Source organism: Gadus chalcogrammus, chromosome 12, assembly GCF_026213295.1.
Source record: "Gadus chalcogrammus isolate NIFS_2021 chromosome 12, NIFS_Gcha_1.0, whole genome shotgun sequence".
In the NCBI taxonomy this organism is placed as follows: Eukaryota; Metazoa; Chordata; class Actinopteri; order Gadiformes; family Gadidae; genus Gadus; species Gadus chalcogrammus.
In genome coordinates, this window is record NC_079423.1 from 7868288 (window position 1) to 7888420 (window position 20133).

The 20133-nt window shown below is 42.8% G+C and overlaps 1 protein-coding gene and 17 non-coding genes across 18 annotated transcripts; all 18 read left to right on the forward strand.

The window, feature by feature from the left end:
• The first annotated feature begins 175 nt into the window (after positions 1–175).
• LOC130393746 (uncharacterized) lies at positions 176–1704 on the forward strand. Its single transcript, XM_056604465.1, has 2 exons — positions 176–947; positions 1211–1704. Exons 1-2 carry the CDS (start codon positions 195–197, stop codon positions 1589–1591), a joined length of 1134 nt encoding a protein of 377 aa, XP_056460440.1. The 5' UTR covers positions 176–194; the 3' UTR covers positions 1592–1704.
• A 6987-nt stretch (positions 1705–8691) lies between these two features.
• LOC130397008 (5S ribosomal RNA) lies at positions 8692–8810 on the forward strand. The gene has a single exon (XR_008899618.1). It is a non-coding gene; the product is annotated as a 5S ribosomal RNA (ribosomal RNA).
• Positions 8811–9339: 529 nt separating this feature from the next.
• LOC130397009 (5S ribosomal RNA) lies at positions 9340–9458 on the forward strand. Its single transcript, XR_008899619.1, has one exon. It is a non-coding gene; the product is annotated as a 5S ribosomal RNA (ribosomal RNA).
• A 529-nt stretch (positions 9459–9987) lies between these two features.
• Positions 9988–10106, forward strand: LOC130397010 (5S ribosomal RNA). The gene has a single exon (XR_008899620.1). It is a non-coding gene; the product is annotated as a 5S ribosomal RNA (ribosomal RNA).
• Positions 10107–10635: 529 nt separating this feature from the next.
• LOC130397011 (5S ribosomal RNA) lies at positions 10636–10754 on the forward strand. The gene has a single exon (XR_008899621.1). It is a non-coding gene; the product is annotated as a 5S ribosomal RNA (ribosomal RNA).
• Positions 10755–11282: 528 nt separating this feature from the next.
• LOC130397012 (5S ribosomal RNA) lies at positions 11283–11401 on the forward strand. Its single transcript, XR_008899622.1, has one exon. It is a non-coding gene; the product is annotated as a 5S ribosomal RNA (ribosomal RNA).
• Positions 11402–11930: 529 nt separating this feature from the next.
• LOC130397013 (5S ribosomal RNA) lies at positions 11931–12049 on the forward strand. The gene has a single exon (XR_008899623.1). It is a non-coding gene; the product is annotated as a 5S ribosomal RNA (ribosomal RNA).
• A 529-nt stretch (positions 12050–12578) lies between these two features.
• On the forward strand, positions 12579–12697 carry LOC130397014 (5S ribosomal RNA). The gene has a single exon (XR_008899624.1). It is a non-coding gene; the product is annotated as a 5S ribosomal RNA (ribosomal RNA).
• A 529-nt stretch (positions 12698–13226) lies between these two features.
• Positions 13227–13345, forward strand: LOC130397015 (5S ribosomal RNA). The gene has a single exon (XR_008899625.1). It is a non-coding gene; the product is annotated as a 5S ribosomal RNA (ribosomal RNA).
• Positions 13346–13873: 528 nt separating this feature from the next.
• LOC130397016 (5S ribosomal RNA) lies at positions 13874–13992 on the forward strand. Its single transcript, XR_008899626.1, has one exon. It is a non-coding gene; the product is annotated as a 5S ribosomal RNA (ribosomal RNA).
• Positions 13993–14520: 528 nt separating this feature from the next.
• On the forward strand, positions 14521–14639 carry LOC130397017 (5S ribosomal RNA). The gene has a single exon (XR_008899627.1). It is a non-coding gene; the product is annotated as a 5S ribosomal RNA (ribosomal RNA).
• A 529-nt stretch (positions 14640–15168) lies between these two features.
• Positions 15169–15287, forward strand: LOC130397019 (5S ribosomal RNA). Its single transcript, XR_008899629.1, has one exon. It is a non-coding gene; the product is annotated as a 5S ribosomal RNA (ribosomal RNA).
• A 529-nt stretch (positions 15288–15816) lies between these two features.
• Positions 15817–15935, forward strand: LOC130397020 (5S ribosomal RNA). The gene has a single exon (XR_008899630.1). It is a non-coding gene; the product is annotated as a 5S ribosomal RNA (ribosomal RNA).
• A 529-nt stretch (positions 15936–16464) lies between these two features.
• LOC130397021 (5S ribosomal RNA) lies at positions 16465–16583 on the forward strand. The gene has a single exon (XR_008899631.1). It is a non-coding gene; the product is annotated as a 5S ribosomal RNA (ribosomal RNA).
• Positions 16584–17112: 529 nt separating this feature from the next.
• On the forward strand, positions 17113–17231 carry LOC130397022 (5S ribosomal RNA). Its single transcript, XR_008899632.1, has one exon. It is a non-coding gene; the product is annotated as a 5S ribosomal RNA (ribosomal RNA).
• Positions 17232–17759: 528 nt separating this feature from the next.
• LOC130397023 (5S ribosomal RNA) lies at positions 17760–17878 on the forward strand. Its single transcript, XR_008899633.1, has one exon. It is a non-coding gene; the product is annotated as a 5S ribosomal RNA (ribosomal RNA).
• A 528-nt stretch (positions 17879–18406) lies between these two features.
• Positions 18407–18525, forward strand: LOC130397024 (5S ribosomal RNA). The gene has a single exon (XR_008899634.1). It is a non-coding gene; the product is annotated as a 5S ribosomal RNA (ribosomal RNA).
• Positions 18526–19054: 529 nt separating this feature from the next.
• LOC130397025 (5S ribosomal RNA) lies at positions 19055–19173 on the forward strand. The gene has a single exon (XR_008899635.1). It is a non-coding gene; the product is annotated as a 5S ribosomal RNA (ribosomal RNA).
• Positions 19174–20133: the final 960 nt, after the last annotated feature.

Sequence of the window (20133 nt, forward strand, 5' to 3'; positions counted from 1 at the left end):
TCAAGTTAACCTAGCTTTAGTGTGTGTGTGTGTGTGTGTGTGTGTGTGTGTGTGTGTGTGTGTGTGTGTGTGTGTGTGTGTGTGTGTGTGTGTGTGTGTGTGTGTGTGTGTGTGTGTGTGTGTGTGTATACAATATGAATGACTAGGCAATCAATCTCAAGTTTACCTAGCTTTGGTATGTTTAAAATAAGAATATGAAGTATTTCTTCTTATATTTGCAGGTTGACAAGGCAGTGCTATCCATCATGAGTGATGAGCAAATGGCTAAATACATCACTTCATATGGTGACAGAATAGCTGTCCTCTCCTTCTGTCAACAATCAAACACCAGCACCACCGATAAAGAGACGCTTCTACAGAAATTAAGAGCTAAAATAGGAGCACGGAAAATGAAATCAAAGAAAAAAGGAGTGTCACAATCAGGTGTGGTGGAGAGGAAAGCAGAGGGGATGACGAGACCAAAGAACAATGCAGCAGAAAAGACAACTAGAAAGATCGAAATCGGATGGCTTCATTTTACTGGCATCGATTACCATCAAGTCAGGACCCAAAATGGGGGGGGGACAAGGCACGCGAGAATGGAGAAAGCTTCAACGGTGTCTCTGATCCTCGAACTGGGAAAGCAGCTGTTTTTCCCAGACGGAGCCTCGACAAAGGGCCGAGCAGAAGACTTTGACTTTGTTGTCTGCGATTTCAAAAGAAAGGAGATTGCTTTAAATGAATCTATCGGCAGTCTTTACGACCAAACTAAGTTAAAGCTGCTTAGATTTTACATCTGCACCAAAGAACAAGCAGCTTTAACAGATCAGTCCTTAGATGAGGATTCTCAACAGTGTTTATCCACTTCAGATGAGGCTGTATCTGCCATCACTCCCATTGATGCAGATGAAGCATTTACTGATGACCTGGAGCTTGTGCCTTCATCACGCAGCGACATCACTGATCAGGTTTGTGGCCCTAAAAAAAAGTAATAATAATGACAGAGGCCGATGGAAATAGATTGTTGTACCTGTGATATATATGTGGGTGTGTGTGTGTATGAATTAAATCAGAAAAATCTTCAAATATTATGCTTAATAGAGTAATGGAGCTTTCTTGTGCAATATATTTTTTTATCACTATTGAATATACATTGTGAAAACGTGTTTCACCCTGCCATATTTGAAATAACCGCTTTCAAAAAAATTAAACATGATTTCTTCCATTACAGAACCTGCTTTTCCAGATGCAACCAAAGTCCAAAAAACATAGGGGCACATCCGAGATTGTGACTGCACAAGGTTCAACAAAATCCCATCTCACTCATTCAACTCCAAAAGACAATACAAAAGCCCACATCGGCCAGGGGCAGGATACTGATTCAAGTGATGATGATGTTTTGAATCATCTCGAGCCTTCCTCTGATTTGCCTGACTCCTGCTTTGAAACTATTGATCTGACCAGTGCAGTTCTACAATCTGAGTCTTACTCTGATGAGCGAGACACTGTTGAATGGGATCCAGAAGATGACCCTCGTGGAGCATATGATGATTGGATAGATGTCATAACATTGAAGTCTGGCAACAATGAGGATATCACACAGGTAATTTAATTAAAATAAGCAAAGGAAGTAGAAATAGTAATACCAGAAAAAAGGAAGTTTGTCCAATGTTTGTCCATTCTGTGATACAGCAGAAAAATGACGGTGCAACATGGCGTCCTCAGCGCAACGGTCCTATGTAGATAGGCCTATGTTATCTTTTGTTATTTTTTCTGTTTCTTCATTATATAAAAATGTAAGTGGAACCATCTCACCAGTGTCCCTGGATTTCAACGGAACACTGGAATGAAGAAGACTCGTTTAGAAACTGTTCTATAGATTGCAATCTGCAATTACATATTATATATGTAGGGTCAAAATGTCTGCTGTCAAATAATACTGCATTCATAATTTATCCTTCAGAGTGTCGACCCGAGTGGAGAACCTATTCAGGATATACCACTCCGGTTGTCTCCAGCTATTGGCCTGCCTACACCAAATGTGCAGTCCATACACGAGGAAGCATTGCAAACTGCACAAGTAAGATTAAGCACTACAAGAATCCCTGAACACATAATTTAAACAGGTGTAATATTTTAGAGAACTGTTAAGATGTGATACAATTGTGTATCTGGATGGTATAAAAGGATAAAAGTAGGGAGATCATGTTCAACAGTAGATTCATTGTCTTTCAAATCCATCTTCAAAATACATTCACATACTCATATTTGGATATAGAAATGTGATAGCCTGCGTTATAAACTGACGGTGTGCTGTTTGAGGGAAATGAAGGGAAGCTTTCGAGCTTCATTAGTAGAAATAGCATTCCAACATTATTTGTACTTTGACACAAGGTAGCACACTTGAATAATCAAACTCAAGAGCGCCTCGAAGAGTTCCATTTATATAGAGTTGTTTATTTTAATAGATTATCTGTAATATACACCGACATAGTGACACATTTTTTAGAGGGGTCCTATTATGCTTTTCCGTTTTTACCTTCTCCTATTGCGCTTTTCACGTTTCTGTCCGCCATCTGTCAGTAGTGCACTACACGTGTAGGTTTCACAGGAGGACAGAGAGTGCAAAAACAGGTCAAATCCACCCTGTGGCGCAAATGAGGTAGTACATGAATCGTATTCTATGCCTGTTAAAGATAATTGGAACACAATGTCTACTTCAAAATTATACAAATATCAAGAAGAATAACTGTTAAACTAAATAAGGCAAACATAAGGACTTCAGAAAATAGAATATCTGTAGGGGTGTGTAGTACTAATCCAAAATACACTATTCTCACACAAACAAAAAATTATTGATATTTGGGTCTTTCCTTCACTCATTGACCACTCTTTTTCCACAATTGTTATTGTCTTCTTCTCGCAGGACAGTGGATGGACTTTCACCCCACAAGATTTCCCGTCAACTTCATACAGCCAACCTTTCTCATCAACCTCAGCTGGCAACTCCGCGAATCAAGAGAGTCCACGACAAGCATCAATTTGCAGGATAAATGTGGTTGACGATCTTGTGGCTGTATTTATGGACAGCAGCATTTTGAATTTGAGTCTGACGATGGACTTTGTCAATGAAAATGCTATTGGTGACGTCGGAGTGTCAAGGGAAGTTTACACTGCATTCTGGGAGCAGTTTCTTGAACAGTGTGAAGGGGAATCGGAGCGAGTTCCAAAGCTGAGGCCAGATTTCTCTGAGGTTAAATGGCAAGCAGTTGGTCGAATCTGGGTGAAAGGATTCCTGGAACATGGTGTCATGCCAGTGAGGCTTTCAAAGGCTTTCATTTTAGCCTGCATCCATGGAATTGACTCAGTTGATACTGACATCCTGATGAGCTCATTTCTCGAATACCTCCCTTCTGTTGAGAGATCAGCTGTTGAAAAAGCTCTCCAGGGCACAATGGAGGAAAGTGATGAAGAGGAATTGCTTGACCTTTTCACAAGGATGGGTTCCCATATCCTACCTCCAAAGAAAAACATGGAGCCTGCAATCAAAATAATGGCTCACAAAGCCATTCTCCAAGAGCCAAAATATATACTTGATTGCTTCTCCACATCCATGGCACTTGTACAGATGAGGTTGTCAAACAAGCAAAGTGTGTTGTCTCTGTATGAGTCAAAGAAGGCCACAGGCAAAAGAGTGTTTCAACTGTTGGAAACTTCCAACGTAGTGCTGTCTCAGAGAGAAGAGACAACCTTTAACCACCTGAAACGGTATGTAAAAAATTCTGAACCAACCCAAGCAGAAAAAATCCTGCGTTTCTGCACTGGGTCTTCTGTCATATGTGTTGGCAAAATATTGTTTGCTTCAACGCTGAAACCGGGCTCGGCAGAAGGCCCATTGGTCGTACCTGTGGAGCTACCCTTGAACTACCGTGTACTTACAGTTCATACCCCGAATTTCGCACTGAGTTTGACAACATACTGTCCAGCAACTACTTGAATATGGACATACTTTAAACTCTTGGACTGGCTTGATAATACAAGTTGTAATATTATGGTTCGTCATTGACTGTGTGTTTTTTCGTTTTACCGGTTCCGTTTGAATTAACAGTCACTTACCTGCGAGCTACAAGTGTTCCCTGCGTTCCAAATCGCATTTTTTCTATTCTACAGACATCTGATCATAAAAATAATCTATTTAGGATGCAGTGCGCATACACTTGGGACATACTTAATCCGTGTGCCTCACTGCCTTTTTTTTTTCTTCGCCACATTTTCTAATTTGTTATAAATTGTTAATTGTTAATTGACTTTTACTTTTCATAACCTGACATGTTTTGATTGTTAATGTTCCTGCCCACATACCGTTCAAAATCCACCCAAAATGTCCTACAGGCAGCCCAAATAAAAAAAGATATTATATTTTCGCCAATGTTTTGAAAGAAATAATATTTGAGGGAATATTTTTTGTTGTTGTTTTAGAAGCGAAATGCATTGTATGTGTGTGTGTGTGTGTGTGTGTGTGTGTGTGTGTGTGTGTGTGTGTGTGTGTGTGTGTGTGTGTGTGTGCTTAACACGCTATTTTATGTTGAAATGCGACGTAATCCAGTGTTCACGGAAACGTACACTGTCAACGTATGCTTTTGGCGACTGGATTGGCTCTCAGATAACCGTGTTTCTAACTAGATGACTTCATTAAAAGTTACATAAAGTAACGGTTTAATAACAAACGCAGGAAACACGTGAGCTGCTAGTTTAGCGAAAGCAGCGTCCCTAGCAACCTGACGTCGTTGAAACATACGAGCGAGCCGATGAAATCTTCCTAATACTATAAAACTAAAGAGCAGACACAATCACTGACTGAAGATTATGCAAGTAAAAAGTATATTTCCGCTAGAAATGTTATTAGAAACACGTTTAACGGTGAATCGGTCCTAAATATTGCATTTCCCATTCAGATAATAAGATTAATAAGATCATACACATTCACTGACTGAAGATTATGCAAGGAAAATGTACATTTCTCGCTAGAAATGTCATTAGAAAAACGTTGAATGGTGTATCTGTCCTAAATATTGCATTTCCCATTCAGATAAAGATTAATATAGGCTACGTAACAATTTCACCAAATGCTAGGAGAACGTATCGCCCCCTGTTGGTGCTATTCCCCATTCATTTCGAATGGAGAAGAAGGCGTGTTCAGGTCACGCTTTGCTCGAGCAAAGCGTGACCCTGACACGCCTTGCGATGTCGACAAACGTATCTATTTTACGCCCTGGCGTGATACCGGGTTGAAATGTCACATGTGCCTCTGGTGTCAAGACAGATGATTTTATACAGAGTTCAGGCCATCCTACTTGAACCGGCAGGATGACCGCACCCCCTGCTGTATACAATCAGCTGGCTTACACCACAGCAACATCATGTGACATTTAAGCAAGAAGACTGCAGGAACTTGTCATGGTATGAGAGGTAATACTAGTCTGATTACAAGAACAATTAAGTCAATTGTTCTTGAACAAGTACAATTATTAATTCATTGCCAAGTTTTTCATCTAGCTAATGTGGCCAGTGTAAGATGTGGCCTGAAAATACCAGGAAACAGCACCAAACTTGTTTGGCAATTTGTTTATTCAGAGTTCCACACCAGGATTAAATAGGGGATAGCAATATAGTTACAGTAATAAAAAATGTTCCAGTCTCAACAAAACATGAATAGCGTGTATTGTCGTTTTTAACCCCTCTCTCAGTATTTGAAACTACAGGTTGTAAATGCACAGATAATTTCAAAATGCTTTTCTGTCGGTAACATGTCAATATTTGTACTGATTGGCCATCAGAAGTTCAGAGTTAGATAAATACATCCATTTTTTGGTCCCATCATTTGAAATCCAATGATATTCTATCAGGTCCTTCTCAACCATGGCTCAGATAACCCCCACGACAGTCTCGTTGTGGAAATACAAGAGACGTCAAGCACCGACAAGAAACACTTGCGTTACAGTGTGTGTATTCACACACATGTGGCGCTCACCGGTTGCGTCTCATTGGCTGGCCAACGTCTCTGGGCGGGCCAGGCAGAGTAAGGGGAGGAGCTTAGATGCTTTATGACGACATAAATAAAGACATTCCAAATCAGCGCGCTGAGCCTCCGTTTTTTCAAGGCGAGCAGAACAGCTAGCGAAAATATAATATTAGCATTTTCATGTCATGGGACCTTTAAAGGAAACTTATAAAAGGAAAAGAACAGCAAGGTGAATTATTTACATATGTGACACAAACTTATAAAGGAACAGAACAGCAAGGTGAATTATTTACATATGTGACCACAAAATACACCTGACCTACACACATGCCTTGATGGCCTCTCTGAGGTGCATGTACAAGTTCACTGCTGATATGGATCATGTGCTAGGGTGAGATGGACTCAGCCATAAAGATGTTGCATAGTCAAAAAGTTCTTGATCACACACGTTCTGGTTTGCTTCTGGCGGAAAACGATGCATTCGTTTTTGCACAGTTTGAAATCACAATCTTCAATTGGGGAAAGGAAAGTCCTCTTGTCCCAAGATGTTCAGGTTATGCAAAAAACTCACGTTCGGCCGACCGCTGGGGACGTTAGGATTTTTCGATGGCCTGATGGTGTGTGTGTTCCAAACCTGTGCAGTGTCATCCAACTCATCCTGTTAAAAGCAAGAATATAAAAACAGTAAATACATTAAGGAAGAACTATAAATGCATATCCAGGGCTGTTCGCAGATTTTTTTTAAGTGGTAGCACTGGTGCCAGCAAGCACAAAAATTCAGTAGCATAAAAATACATTTGAGATTCACAATCAATATTATATCCTTGTGTGCAGTAATAATTGTAGAAAAAATTGCACTTATTTGGACAAGAGTCTAACCTGCCAATAAGAACTTTTGCTGATTCAGAATTGTTTCCCCCCCCATAGAACAATAATATGAATGTCTCTATATCTGTATATGGTTTATGTATACACATAGTATTATATTAATGATAATCATTTTTAGAACATTCCTTTTAATTAAACCAAACTTTATACATTGAACACTGCCTATTTAATTAATTAGTAAACCCGATTTCGCAATTTAGGATAAATTAATAGGTTGTTGTGTATGTTTTCGGAGTAGTTCTTCACTGGCTTATTCAAATGTGTCTATCGGTTACTGCTATGACTGCTCTCAGCTCTCTGCAGCTGAAGGACAAGATGTGTCCATGCCAAAGTGGCGGCTGGACTCAACAAGAATACCTTTACCCAGTTTGGTGATTGTTAATCTTTGAGCCCTCTAAGCAGTGGCGTGCATCATCCTCTCTGTGTCTCAAAGACAGCATCTGTTCATTAACAACCTGTCGCACTAGTGCGATTAGCCTACCAACTTACATCAAGCACACCATTGTATGAATTCACCCTCATCCCCCCAACCTGTCTCTTCCTCTCATGTCCCTCTCTGTCAACTCCTCTGTTTATCTCTCCCTTTTCTACTTTTCCTATTCTTCCTCTAATCCTACCCCTCATATCTCACTCACATAAGCTACACATATATACACATGAAAAAATATATAGATAATTAATTTACTCACCTGGATGAGTCCCATGCAACAAAACTGAAGGAGACCTTTATCCAGAAACCCACCATCAAAGAAACCGTTGTCTCTGAGGTCTGCAAACAAAGTTAACCAGAACTCCACGCACTCCCTACGGAGAAAACCCCACCAATATTCAATCCTCTGATTGGCGGTGCTGGCTCCCTCCAAGTAACTGTCAATGGTGCAGTCTGGCTGGATGGGGACGAGGAAACGCTGAAAGCCTCTGACGTAGCCATTTTCAGTTCCAAGATCGCCGCGCACAACTCTGGGACAGCCACCCAAACGCTGCACTGCTTCTATGTAATACCCTCCGATCAACTTTGGGTCACTGCTTGTCGTGTAAGCATTGAGCCAAATCATTTTCCTTGAGAAGCCATCAATACTTCCATTGATACAAATGCCATATGGCTTAAGTTTATCATAAGAGTCAATGTGCCATATGAAGTTCGGCCCTTTAGAGAAGTAGTTTCGTCGTCTGAGACGTCTCGCTAGCCTTCTTGACACTCTCTTGGATCGAGCTCTTTTAACAACAACCGCACATCCTCTTTCCTCACACGCAGGTCCCGCTCCATGCTCCCTGCATTTAGCGTACATCAATCGGTACCCGTGAAGCTGTCCGGAATATTACTGCAGTGGGGCTAATAAATCAACCAGGACCGACACAGGTCAGAGTATGCCTGCGGCGAGAGTGTCCCCTATCTCACAGAATCCTCTTGAGATGTCTATCACTATCTGGAAAGGTGCTCTGGCAAGTATGCGAGTGGATGTCGAATATTTGAGTCCAGCTCAAAATAAACATCGATGAATCTCCCGAAACTCCATCGTTGTGGTTTGGTTTCCTCTTGACCCGGAAGTTAAATTCTTGACCCGGAAGTTGGTTTGCGATATCTCGCAAAGTCTTTTGCGGATCTCGCAACAGTCTTTGCGATATCTCGCTAAAGTCTTTTGCGATATCTCGCAAAACCTTGCGAGATCTCGCAAACCAAATTATTTTTTTTTTATTTCAACCAATTATTTTTTTTTCCTCCATGTCCCTTGGGGGGGTCCGTAGCTTCATCACTCCTTATGTGCTACTGTATAAAACCTGGTTTTGCGCCTGCACTAATTGCTTACGGCCATACCACCCTGAACACGCCCGATCTCGTCTGATCTCGGAAGCTAAGCAGGGTCGGGCCTGGTTAGTACTTGGATGGGAGACCGCCTGGGAATACCAGGTGCTGTAAGCTTTTTCTTTTTCAACTCGAGCTCATTGACTCCGTGGCCTACCGTGGCGTACCGTGACCTGATGTTTACTGCCAACCGCTTTGGAGGATTTAAGCAACATACAAAAACTGACAACGTCTCTCAAAACTATTTTTGTGAAACATGAGGACAGTATAGTGATACTGCCAGCAGGGAGCACCAGAGAGCTGAACCGACAGTTGTACATTTCTTAAACTTTCACCAACACAAACACGCACGCTCACTTCAGATCATGGGAGGACGTCAAAAAATCACCACCCATTCTCTGACACTTTAACCGTTAACCTTGGTTCAAACATTTAACATCACACGCACACGCAGTGTATTTCAGATAATTAATGAATTCAGATGTCACAATGATCGTTTACATGGATAAGGAGTCCTACTGAATCAATTACTGCCGTTTATATCTAACTAATGATTGTTTTTGTAAAAGTGTAACGTCGAGCCTCAGCAGCTTTCTCACTCCTTATGTGCTACTGTATAAAACCTGGTTTTGCGCCTGCACTAATTGCTTACGGCCATACCACCCTGAACACGCCCGATCTCGTCTGATCTCGGAAGCTAAGCAGGGTCGGGCCTGGTTAGTACTTGGATGGGAGACCGCCTGGGAATACCAGGTGCTGTAAGCTTTTTCTTTTTCAACTCGAGCTCATTGCCTCCGTGGCCTACCGTGGCGTACCGTGACCTGATGTTTACTGCCAACCGCTTTGGAGGATTTAAGCAACATACAAAAACTGACAACGTCTCTCAAAACTATTTTTGTGAAACATGAGGACAGTATAGTGATACTGCCAGCAGGGAGCACCAGAGAGCTGAACCGACAGTTGTACATTTCTTAAACTTTCACCAACACAAACACGCACGCTCACTTCAGATCATGGGAGGACGTCAAAAAATCACCACCCATTCTCTGACACTTTAACCGTTAACCTTGGTTCAAACATTTAACATCACACGCACACGCAGTGTATTTCAGATAATTAATGAATTCAGATGTCACAATGATCGTTTACATGGATAAGGAGTCCTACTGAATCAATTACTGCCGTTTATATCTAACTAATGATTGTTTTTGTAAAAGTGTAACGTCGAGCCTCAGCAGCTTTCTCACTCCTTATGTGCTACTGTATAAAACCTGGTTTTGCGCCTGCACTAATTGCTTACGGCCATACCACCCTGAACACGCCCGATCTCGTCTGATCTCGGAAGCTAAGCAGGGTCGGGCCTGGTTAGTACTTGGATGGGAGACCGCCTGGGAATACCAGGTGCTGTAAGCTTTTTCTTTTTCAACTCGAGCTCATTGACTCCGTGGCCTACCGTGGCGTACCGTGACCTGATGTTTACTGCCAACCGCTTTGGAGGATTTAAGCAACATACAAAAACTGACAACGTCTCTCAAAACTATTTTTGTGAAACATGAGGACAGTATAGTGATACTGCCAGCAGGGAGCACCAGAGAGCTGAACCGACAGTTGTACATTTCTTAAACTTTCACCAACACAAACACGCACGCTCACTTCAGATCATGGGAGGACGTCAAAAAATCACCACCCATTCTCTGACACTTTAACCGTTAACCTTGGTTCAAACATTTAACATCACACGCACACGCAGTGTATTTCAGATAATTAATGAATTCAGATGTCACAATGATCGTTTACATGGATAAGGAGTCCTACTGAATCAATTACTGCCGTTTATATCTAACTAATGATTGTTTTTGTAAAAGTGTAACGTCGAGCCTCAGCAGCTTTCTCACTCCTTATGTGCTACTGTATAAAACCTGGTTTTGCGCCTGCACTAATTGCTTACGGCCATACCACCCTGAACACGCCCGATCTCGTCTGATCTCGGAAGCTAAGCAGGGTCGGGCCTGGTTAGTACTTGGATGGGAGACCGCCTGGGAATACCAGGTGCTGTAAGCTTTTCTTTTTCAACTCGAGCTCATTGACTCCGTGGCCTACCGTGGCGTACCGTGACCTGATGTTTACTGCCAACCGCTTTGGAGGATTTAAGCAACATACAAAAACTGACAACGTCTCTCAAAACTATTTTTGTGAAACATGAGGACAGTATAGTGATACTGCCAGCAGGGAGCACCAGAGAGCTGAACCGACAGTTGTACATTTCTTAAACTTTCACCAACACAAACACGCACGCTCACTTCAGATCATGGGAGGACGTCAAAAAATCACCACCCATTCTCTGACACTTTAACCGTTAACCTTGGTTCAAACATTTAACATCACACGCACACGCAGTGTATTTCAGATAATTAATGAATTCAGATGTCACAATGATCGTTTACATGGATAAGGAGTCCTACTGAATCAATTACTGCCGTTTATATCTAACTAATGATTGTTTTTGTAAGAGTGTAACGTCGAGCCTCAGCAGCTTTCTCACTCCTTATGTGCTACTGTATAAAACCTGGTTTTGCGCCTGCACTAATTGCTTACGGCCATACCACCCTGAACACGCCCGATCTCGTCTGATCTCGGAAGCTAAGCAGGGTCGGGCCTGGTTAGTACTTGGATGGGAGACCGCCTGGGAATACCAGGTGCTGTAAGCTTTTTCTTTTTCAACTCGAGCTCATTGCCTCCGTGGCCTACCGTGGCGTACCGTGACCTGATGTTTACTGCCAACCGCTTTGGAGGATTTAAGCAACATACAAAAACTGACAACGTCTCTCAAAACTATTTTTGTGAAACATGAGGACAGTATAGTGATACTGCCAGCAGGGAGCACCAGAGAGCTGAACCGACAGTTGTACATTTCTTAAACTTTCACCAACACAAACACGCACGCTCACTTCAGATCATGGGAGGACGTCAAAAAATCACCACCCATTCTCTGACACTTTAACCGTTAACCTTGGTTCAAACATTTAACATCACACGCACACGCAGTGTATTTCAGATAATTAATGAATTCAGATGTCACAATGATCGTTTACATGGATAAGGAGTCCTACTGAATCAATTACTGCCGTTTATATCTAACTAATGATTGTTTTTGTAAAAGTGTAACGTCGAGCCTCAGCAGCTTTCTCACTCCTTATGTGCTACTGTATAAAACCTGGTTTTGCGCCTGCACTAATTGCTTACGGCCATACCACCCTGAACACGCCCGATCTCGTCTGATCTCGGAAGCTAAGCAGGGTCGGGCCTGGTTAGTACTTGGATGGGAGACCGCCTGGGAATACCAGGTGCTGTAAGCTTTTTCTTTTTCAACTCGAGCTCATTGCCTCCGTGGCCTACCGTGGCGTACCGTGACCTGATGTTTACTGCCAACCGCTTTGGAGGATTTAAGCAACATACAAAAACTGACAACGTCTCTCAAAACTATTTTTGTGAAACATGAGGACAGTATAGTGATACTGCCAGCAGGGAGCACCAGAGAGCTGAACCGACAGTTGTACATTTCTTAAACTTTCACCAACACAAACACGCACGCTCACTTCAGATCATGGGAGGACGTCAAAAAATCACCACCCATTCTCTGACACTTTAACCGTTAACCTTGGTTCAAACATTTAACATCACACGCACACGCAGTGTATTTCAGATAATTAATGAATTCAGATGTCACAATGATCGTTTACATGGATAAGGAGTCCTACTGAATCAATTACTGCCGTTTATATCTAACTAATGATTGTTTTTGTAAAAGTGTAACGTCGAGCCTCAGCAGCTTTCTCACTCCTTATGTGCTACTGTATAAAACCTGGTTTTGCGCCTGCACTAATTGCTTACGGCCATACCACCCTGAACACGCCCGATCTCGTCTGATCTCGGAAGCTAAGCAGGGTCGGGCCTGGTTAGTACTTGGATGGGAGACCGCCTGGGAATACCAGGTGCTGTAAGCTTTTTCTTTTTCAACTCGAGCTCATTGACTCCGTGGCCTACCGTGGCGTACCGTGACCTGATGTTTACTGCCAACCGCTTTGGAGGATTTAAGCAACATACAAAAACTGACAACGTCTCTCAAAACTATTTTTGTGAAACATGAGGACAGTATAGTGATACTGCCAGCAGGGAGCACCAGAGAGCTGAACCGACAGTTGTACATTTCTTAAACTTTCACCAACACAAACACGCACGCTCACTTCAGATCATGGGAGGACGTCAAAAAATCACCACCCATTCTCTGACACTTTAACCGTTAACCTTGGTTCAAACATTTAACATCACACGCACACGCAGTGTATTTCAGATAATTAATGAATTCAGATGTCACAATGATCGTTTACATGGATAAGGAGTCCTACTGAATCAATTACTGCCGTTTATATCTAACTAATGATTGTTTTTGTAAAAGTGTAACGTCGAGCCTCAGCAGCTTTCTCACTCCTTATGTGCTACTGTATAAAACCTGGTTTTGCGCCTGCACTAATTGCTTACGGCCATACCACCCTGAACACGCCCGATCTCGTCTGATCTCGGAAGCTAAGCAGGGTCGGGCCTGGTTAGTACTTGGATGGGAGACCGCCTGGGAATACCAGGTGCTGTAAGCTTTTTCTTTTTCAACTCGAGCTCATTGACTCCGTGGCCTACCGTGGCGTACCGTGACCTGATGTTTACTGCCAACCGCTTTGGAGGATTTAAGCAACATACAAAAACTGACAACGTCTCTCAAAACTATTTTTGTGAAACATGAGGACAGTATAGTGATACTGCCAGCAGGGAGCACCAGAGAGCTGAACCGACAGTTGTACATTTCTTAAACTTTCACCAACACAAACACGCACGCTCACTTCAGATCATGGGAGGACGTCAAAAAATCACCACCCATTCTCTGACACTTTAACCGTTAACCTTGGTTCAAACATTTAACATCACACGCACACGCAGTGTATTTCAGATAATTAATGAATTCAGATGTCACAATGATCGTTTACATGGATAAGGAGTCCTACTGAATCAATTACTGCCGTTTATATCTAACTAATGATTGTTTTTGTAAAGTGTAACGTCGAGCCTCAGCAGCTTTCTCACTCCTTATGTGCTACTGTATAAAACCTGGTTTTGCGCCTGCACTAATTGCTTACGGCCATACCACCCTGAACACGCCCGATCTCGTCTGATCTCGGAAGCTAAGCAGGGTCGGGCCTGGTTAGTACTTGGATGGGAGACCGCCTGGGAATACCAGGTGCTGTAAGCTTTTTCTTTTTCAACTCGAGCTCATTGACTCCGTGGCCTACCGTGGCGTACCGTGACCTGATGTTTACTGCCAACCGCTTTGGAGGATTTAAGCAACATACAAAAACTGACAACGTCTCTCAAAACTATTTTTGTGAAACATGAGGACAGTATAGTGATACTGCCAGCAGGGAGCACCAGAGAGCTGAACCGACAGTTGTACATTTCTTAAACTTTCACCAACACAAACACGCACGCTCACTTCAGATCATGGGAGGACGTCAAAAAATCACCACCCATTCTCTGACACTTTAACCGTTAACCTTGGTTCAAACATTTAACATCACACGCACACGCAGTGTATTTCAGATAATTAATGAATTCAGATGTCACAATGATCGTTTACATGGATAAGGAGTCCTACTGAATCAATTACTGCCGTTTATATCTAACTAATGATTGTTTTTGTAAAGTGTAACGTCGAGCCTCAGCAGCTTTCTCACTCCTTATGTGCTACTGTATAAAACCTGGTTTTGCGCCTGCACTAATTGCTTACGGCCATACCACCCTGAACACGCCCGATCTCGTCTGATCTCGGAAGCTAAGCAGGGTCGGGCCTGGTTAGTACTTGGATGGGAGACCGCCTGGGAATACCAGGTGCTGTAAGCTTTTTCTTTTTCAACTCGAGCTCATTGACTCCGTGGCCTACCGTGGCGTACCGTGACCTGATGTTTACTGCCAACCGCTTTGGAGGATTTAAGCAACATACAAAAACTGACAACGTCTCTCAAAACTATTTTTGTGAAACATGAGGACAGTATAGTGATACTGCCAGCAGGGAGCACCAGAGAGCTGAACCGACAGTTGTACATTTCTTAAACTTTCACCAACACAAACACGCACGCTCACTTCAGATCATGGGAGGACGTCAAAAAATCACCACCCATTCTCTGACACTTTAACCGTTAACCTTGGTTCAAACATTTAACATCACACGCACACGCAGTGTATTTCAGATAATTAATGAATTCAGATGTCACAATGATCGTTTACATGGATAAGGAGTCCTACTGAATCAATTACTGCCGTTTATATCTAACTAATGATTGTTTTTGTAAAAGTGTAACGTCGAGCCTCAGCAGCTTTCTCACTCCTTATGTGCTACTGTATAAAACCTGGTTTTGCGCCTGCACTAATTGCTTACGGCCATACCACCCTGAACACGCCCGATCTCGTCTGATCTCGGAAGCTAAGCAGGGTCGGGCCTGGTTAGTACTTGGATGGGAGACCGCCTGGGAATACCAGGTGCTGTAAGCTTTTTCTTTTTCAACTCGAGCTCATTGACTCCGTGGCCTACCGTGGCGTACCGTGACCTGATGTTTACTGCCAACCGCTTTGGAGGATTTAAGCAACATACAAAAACTGACAACGTCTCTCAAAACTATTTTTGTGAAACATGAGGACAGTATAGTGATACTGCCAGCAGGGAGCACCAGAGAGCTGAACCGACAGTTGTACATTTCTTAAACTTTCACCAACACAAACACGCACGCTCACTTCAGATCATGGGAGGACGTCAAAAAATCACCACCCATTCTCTGACACTTTAACCGTTAACCTTGGTTCAAACATTTAACATCACACGCACACGCAGTGTATTTCAGATAATTAATGAATTCAGATGTCACAATGATCGTTTACATGGATAAGGAGTCCTACTGAATCAATTACTGCCGTTTATATCTAACTAATGATTGTTTTTGTAAAAGTGTAACGTCGAGCCTCAGCAGCTTTCTCACTCCTTATGTGCTACTGTATAAAACCTGGTTTTGCGCCTGCACTAATTGCTTACGGCCATACCACCCTGAACACGCCCGATCTCGTCTGATCTCGGAAGCTAAGCAGGGTCGGGCCTGGTTAGTACTTGGATGGGAGACCGCCTGGGAATACCAGGTGCTGTAAGCTTTTTCTTTTTCAACTCGAGCTCATTGACTCCGTGGCCTACCGTGGCGTACCGTGACCTGATGTTTACTGCCAACCGCTTTGGAGGATTTAAGCAACATACAAAAACTGACAACGTCTCTCAAAACTATTTTTGTGAAACATGAGGACAGTATAGTGATACTGCCAGCAGGGAGCACCAGAGAGCTGAACCGACAGTTGTACATTTCTTAAACTTTCACCAACACAAACACGCACGCTCACTTCAGATCATGGGAGGACGTCAAAAAATCACCACCCATTCTCTGACACTTTAACCGTTAACCTTGGTTCAAACATTTAACATCACACGCACACGCAGTGTATTTCAGATAATTAATGAATTCAGATGTCACAATGATCGTTTACATGGATAAGGAGTCCTACTGAATCAATTACTGCCGTTTATATCTAACTAATGATTGTTTTTGTAAGAGTGTAACGTCGAGCCTCAGCAGCTTTCTCACTCCTTATGTGCTACTGTATAAAACCTGGTTTTGCGCCTGCACTAATTGCTTACGGCCATACCACCCTGAACACGCCCGATCTCGTCTGATCTCGGAAGCTAAGCAGGGTCGGGCCTGGTTAGTACTTGGATGGGAGACCGCCTGGGAATACCAGGTGCTGTAAGCTTTTTCTTTTTCAACTCGAGCTCATTGACTCCGTGGCCTACCGTGGCGTACCGTGACCTGATGTTTACTGCCAACCGCTTTGGAGGATTTAAGCAACATACAAAAACTGACAACGTCTCTCAAAACTATTTTTGTGAAACATGAGGACAGTATAGTGATACTGCCAGCAGGGAGCACCAGAGAGCTGAACCGACAGTTGTACATTTCTTAAACTTTCACCAACACAAACACGCACGCTCACTTCAGATCATGGGAGGACGTCAAAAAATCACCACCCATTCTCTGACACTTTAACCGTTAACCTTGGTTCAAACATTTAACATCACACGCACACGCAGTGTATTTCAGATAATTAATGAATTCAGATGTCACAATGATCGTTTACATGGATAAGGAGTCCTACTGAATCAATTACTGCCGTTTATATCTAACTAATGATTGTTTTTGTAAAAGTGTAACGTCGAGCCTCAGCAGCTTTCTCACTCCTTATGTGCTACTGTATAAAACCTGGTTTTGCGCCTGCACTAATTGCTTACGGCCATACCACCCTGAACACGCCCGATCTCGTCTGATCTCGGAAGCTAAGCAGGGTCGGGCCTGGTTAGTACTTGGATGGGAGACCGCCTGGGAATACCAGGTGCTGTAAGCTTTTTCTTTTTCAACTCGAGCTCATTGACTCCGTGGCCTACCGTGGCGTACCGTGACCTGATGTTTACTGCCAACCGCTTTGGAGGATTTAAGCAACATACAAAAACTGACAACGTCTCTCAAAACTATTTTTGTGAAACATGAGGACAGTATAGTGATACTGCCAGCAGGGAGCACCAGAGAGCTGAACCGACAGTTGTACATTTCTTAAACTTTCACCAACACAAACACGCACGCTCACTTCAGATCATGGGAGGACGTCAAAAAATCACCACCCATTCTCTGACACTTTAACCGTTAACCTTGGTTCAAACATTTAACATCACACGCACACGCAGTGTATTTCAGATAATTAATGAATTCAGATGTCACAATGATCGTTTACATGGATAAGGAGTCCTACTGAATCAATTACTGCCGTTTATATCTAACTAATGATTGTTTTTGTAAAGTGTAACGTCGAGCCTCAGCAGCTTTCTCACTCCTTATGTGCTACTGTATAAAACCTGGTTTTGCGCCTGCACTAATTGCTTACGGCCATACCACCCTGAACACGCCCGATCTCGTCTGATCTCGGAAGCTAAGCAGGGTCGGGCCTGGTTAGTACTTGGATGGGAGACCGCCTGGGAATACCAGGTGCTGTAAGCTTTTTCTTTTTCAACTCGAGCTCATTGACTCCGTGGCCTACCGTGGCGTACCGTGACCTGATGTTTACTGCCAACCGCTTTGGAGGATTTAAGCAACATACAAAAACTGACAACGTCTCTCAAAACTATTTTTGTGAAACATGAGGACAGTATAGTGATACTGCCAGCAGGGAGCACCAGAGAGCTGAACCGACAGTTGTACATTTCTTAAACTTTCACCAACACAAACACGCACGCTCACTTCAGATCATGGGAGGACGTCAAAAAATCACCACCCATTCTCTGACACTTTAACCGTTAACCTTGGTTCAAACATTTAACATCACACGCACACGCAGTGTATTTCAGATAATTAATGAATTCAGATGTCACAATGATCGTTTACATGGATAAGGAGTCCTACTGAATCAATTACTGCCGTTTATATCTAACTAATGATTGTTTTTGTAAAGTGTAACGTCGAGCCTCAGCAGCTTTCTCACTCCTTATGTGCTACTGTATAAAACCTGGTTTTGCGCCTGCACTAATTGCTTACGGCCATACCACCCTGAACACGCCCGATCTCGTCTGATCTCGGAAGCTAAGCAGGGTCGGGCCTGGTTAGTACTTGGATGGGAGACCGCCTGGGAATACCAGGTGCTGTAAGCTTTTTCTTTTTCAACTCGAGCTCATTGACTCCGTGGCCTACCGTGGCGTACCGTGACCTGATGTTTACTGCCAACCGCTTTGGAGGATTTAAGCAACATACAAAAACTGACAACGTCTCTCAAAACTATTTTTGTGAAACATGAGGACAGTATAGTGATACTGCCAGCAGGGAGCACCAGAGAGCTGAACCGACAGTTGTACATTTCTTAAACTTTCACCAACACAAACACGCACGCTCACTTCAGATCATGGGAGGACGTCAAAAAATCACCACCCATTCTCTGACACTTTAACCGTTAACCTTGGTTCAAACATTTAACATCACACGCACACGCAGTGTATTTCAGATAATTAATGAATTCAGATGTCACAATGATCGTTTACATGGATAAGGAGTCCTACTGAATCAATTACTGCCGTTTATATCTAACTAATGATTGTTTTTGTAAGAGTGTAACGTCGAGCCTCAGCAGCTTTCTCACTCCTTATGTGCTACTGTATAAAACCTGGTTTTGCGCCTGCACTAATTGCTTACGGCCATACCACCCTGAACACGCCCGATCTCGTCTGATCTCGGAAGCTAAGCAGGGTCGGGCCTGGTTAGTACTTGGATGGGAGACCGCCTGGGAATACCAGGTGCTGTAAGCTTTTTCTTTTTCAACTCGAGCTCATTGACTCCGTGGCCTACCGTGGCGTACCGTGACCTGATGTTTACTGCCAACCGCTTTGGAGGATTTAAGCAACATACAAAAACTGACAACGTCTCTCAAAACTATTTTTGTGAAACATGAGGACAGTATAGTGATACTGCCAGCAGGGAGCACCAGAGAGCTGAACCGACAGTTGTACATTTCTTAAACTTTCACCAACACAAACACGCACGCTCACTTCAGATCATGGGAGGACGTCAAAAAATCACCACCCATTCTCTGACACTTTAACCGTTAACCTTGGTTCAAACATTTAACATCACACGCACACGCAGTGTATTTCAGATAATTAATGAATTCAGATGTCACAATGATCGTTTACATGGATAAGGAGTCCTACTGAATCAATTACTGCCGTTTATATCTAACTAATGATTGTTTTTGTAAAAGTGTAACGTCGAGCCTCAGCAGCTTTCTACGGAGCCCCAAGGGACATGGAGGAAAAAAAAAAATTGGTGAAAATAAATAAATAAATAAGGTTTGCGAGATCTCGCAAATGGGTTTGCGAGATCTCGCAAAAGACTTTGCGAGATATCGCAAAAGACTTGCGAGATCTCGCAAAGACTTGCGAGATATCGCAAACTCTTTGCGTGATATCGCAAACCAACTTCCGCAGCCCTCATTCAACGGTCCATGCAACAGTCATATATATTCATCTATGAAAACCGTACACCAGAAAATAATCATGGAGGAGGATTTAGAGCATTCTTCAGTCCAAGGGGGTCCCAAGAGAGGACATCATGCGAATGCAAAGAGACAAGGTGGGCAGGAATTTAATTTAACAGAAGTTGGACTAGGTTCCTGCTCTGAGTTATGCCTAGTCCAACGCTGTAGATGTTGTAAATTAGCTTCAGATATCTTTTAGTTTTCTTATGAGGGCTATGTGTGTTTATCTCTG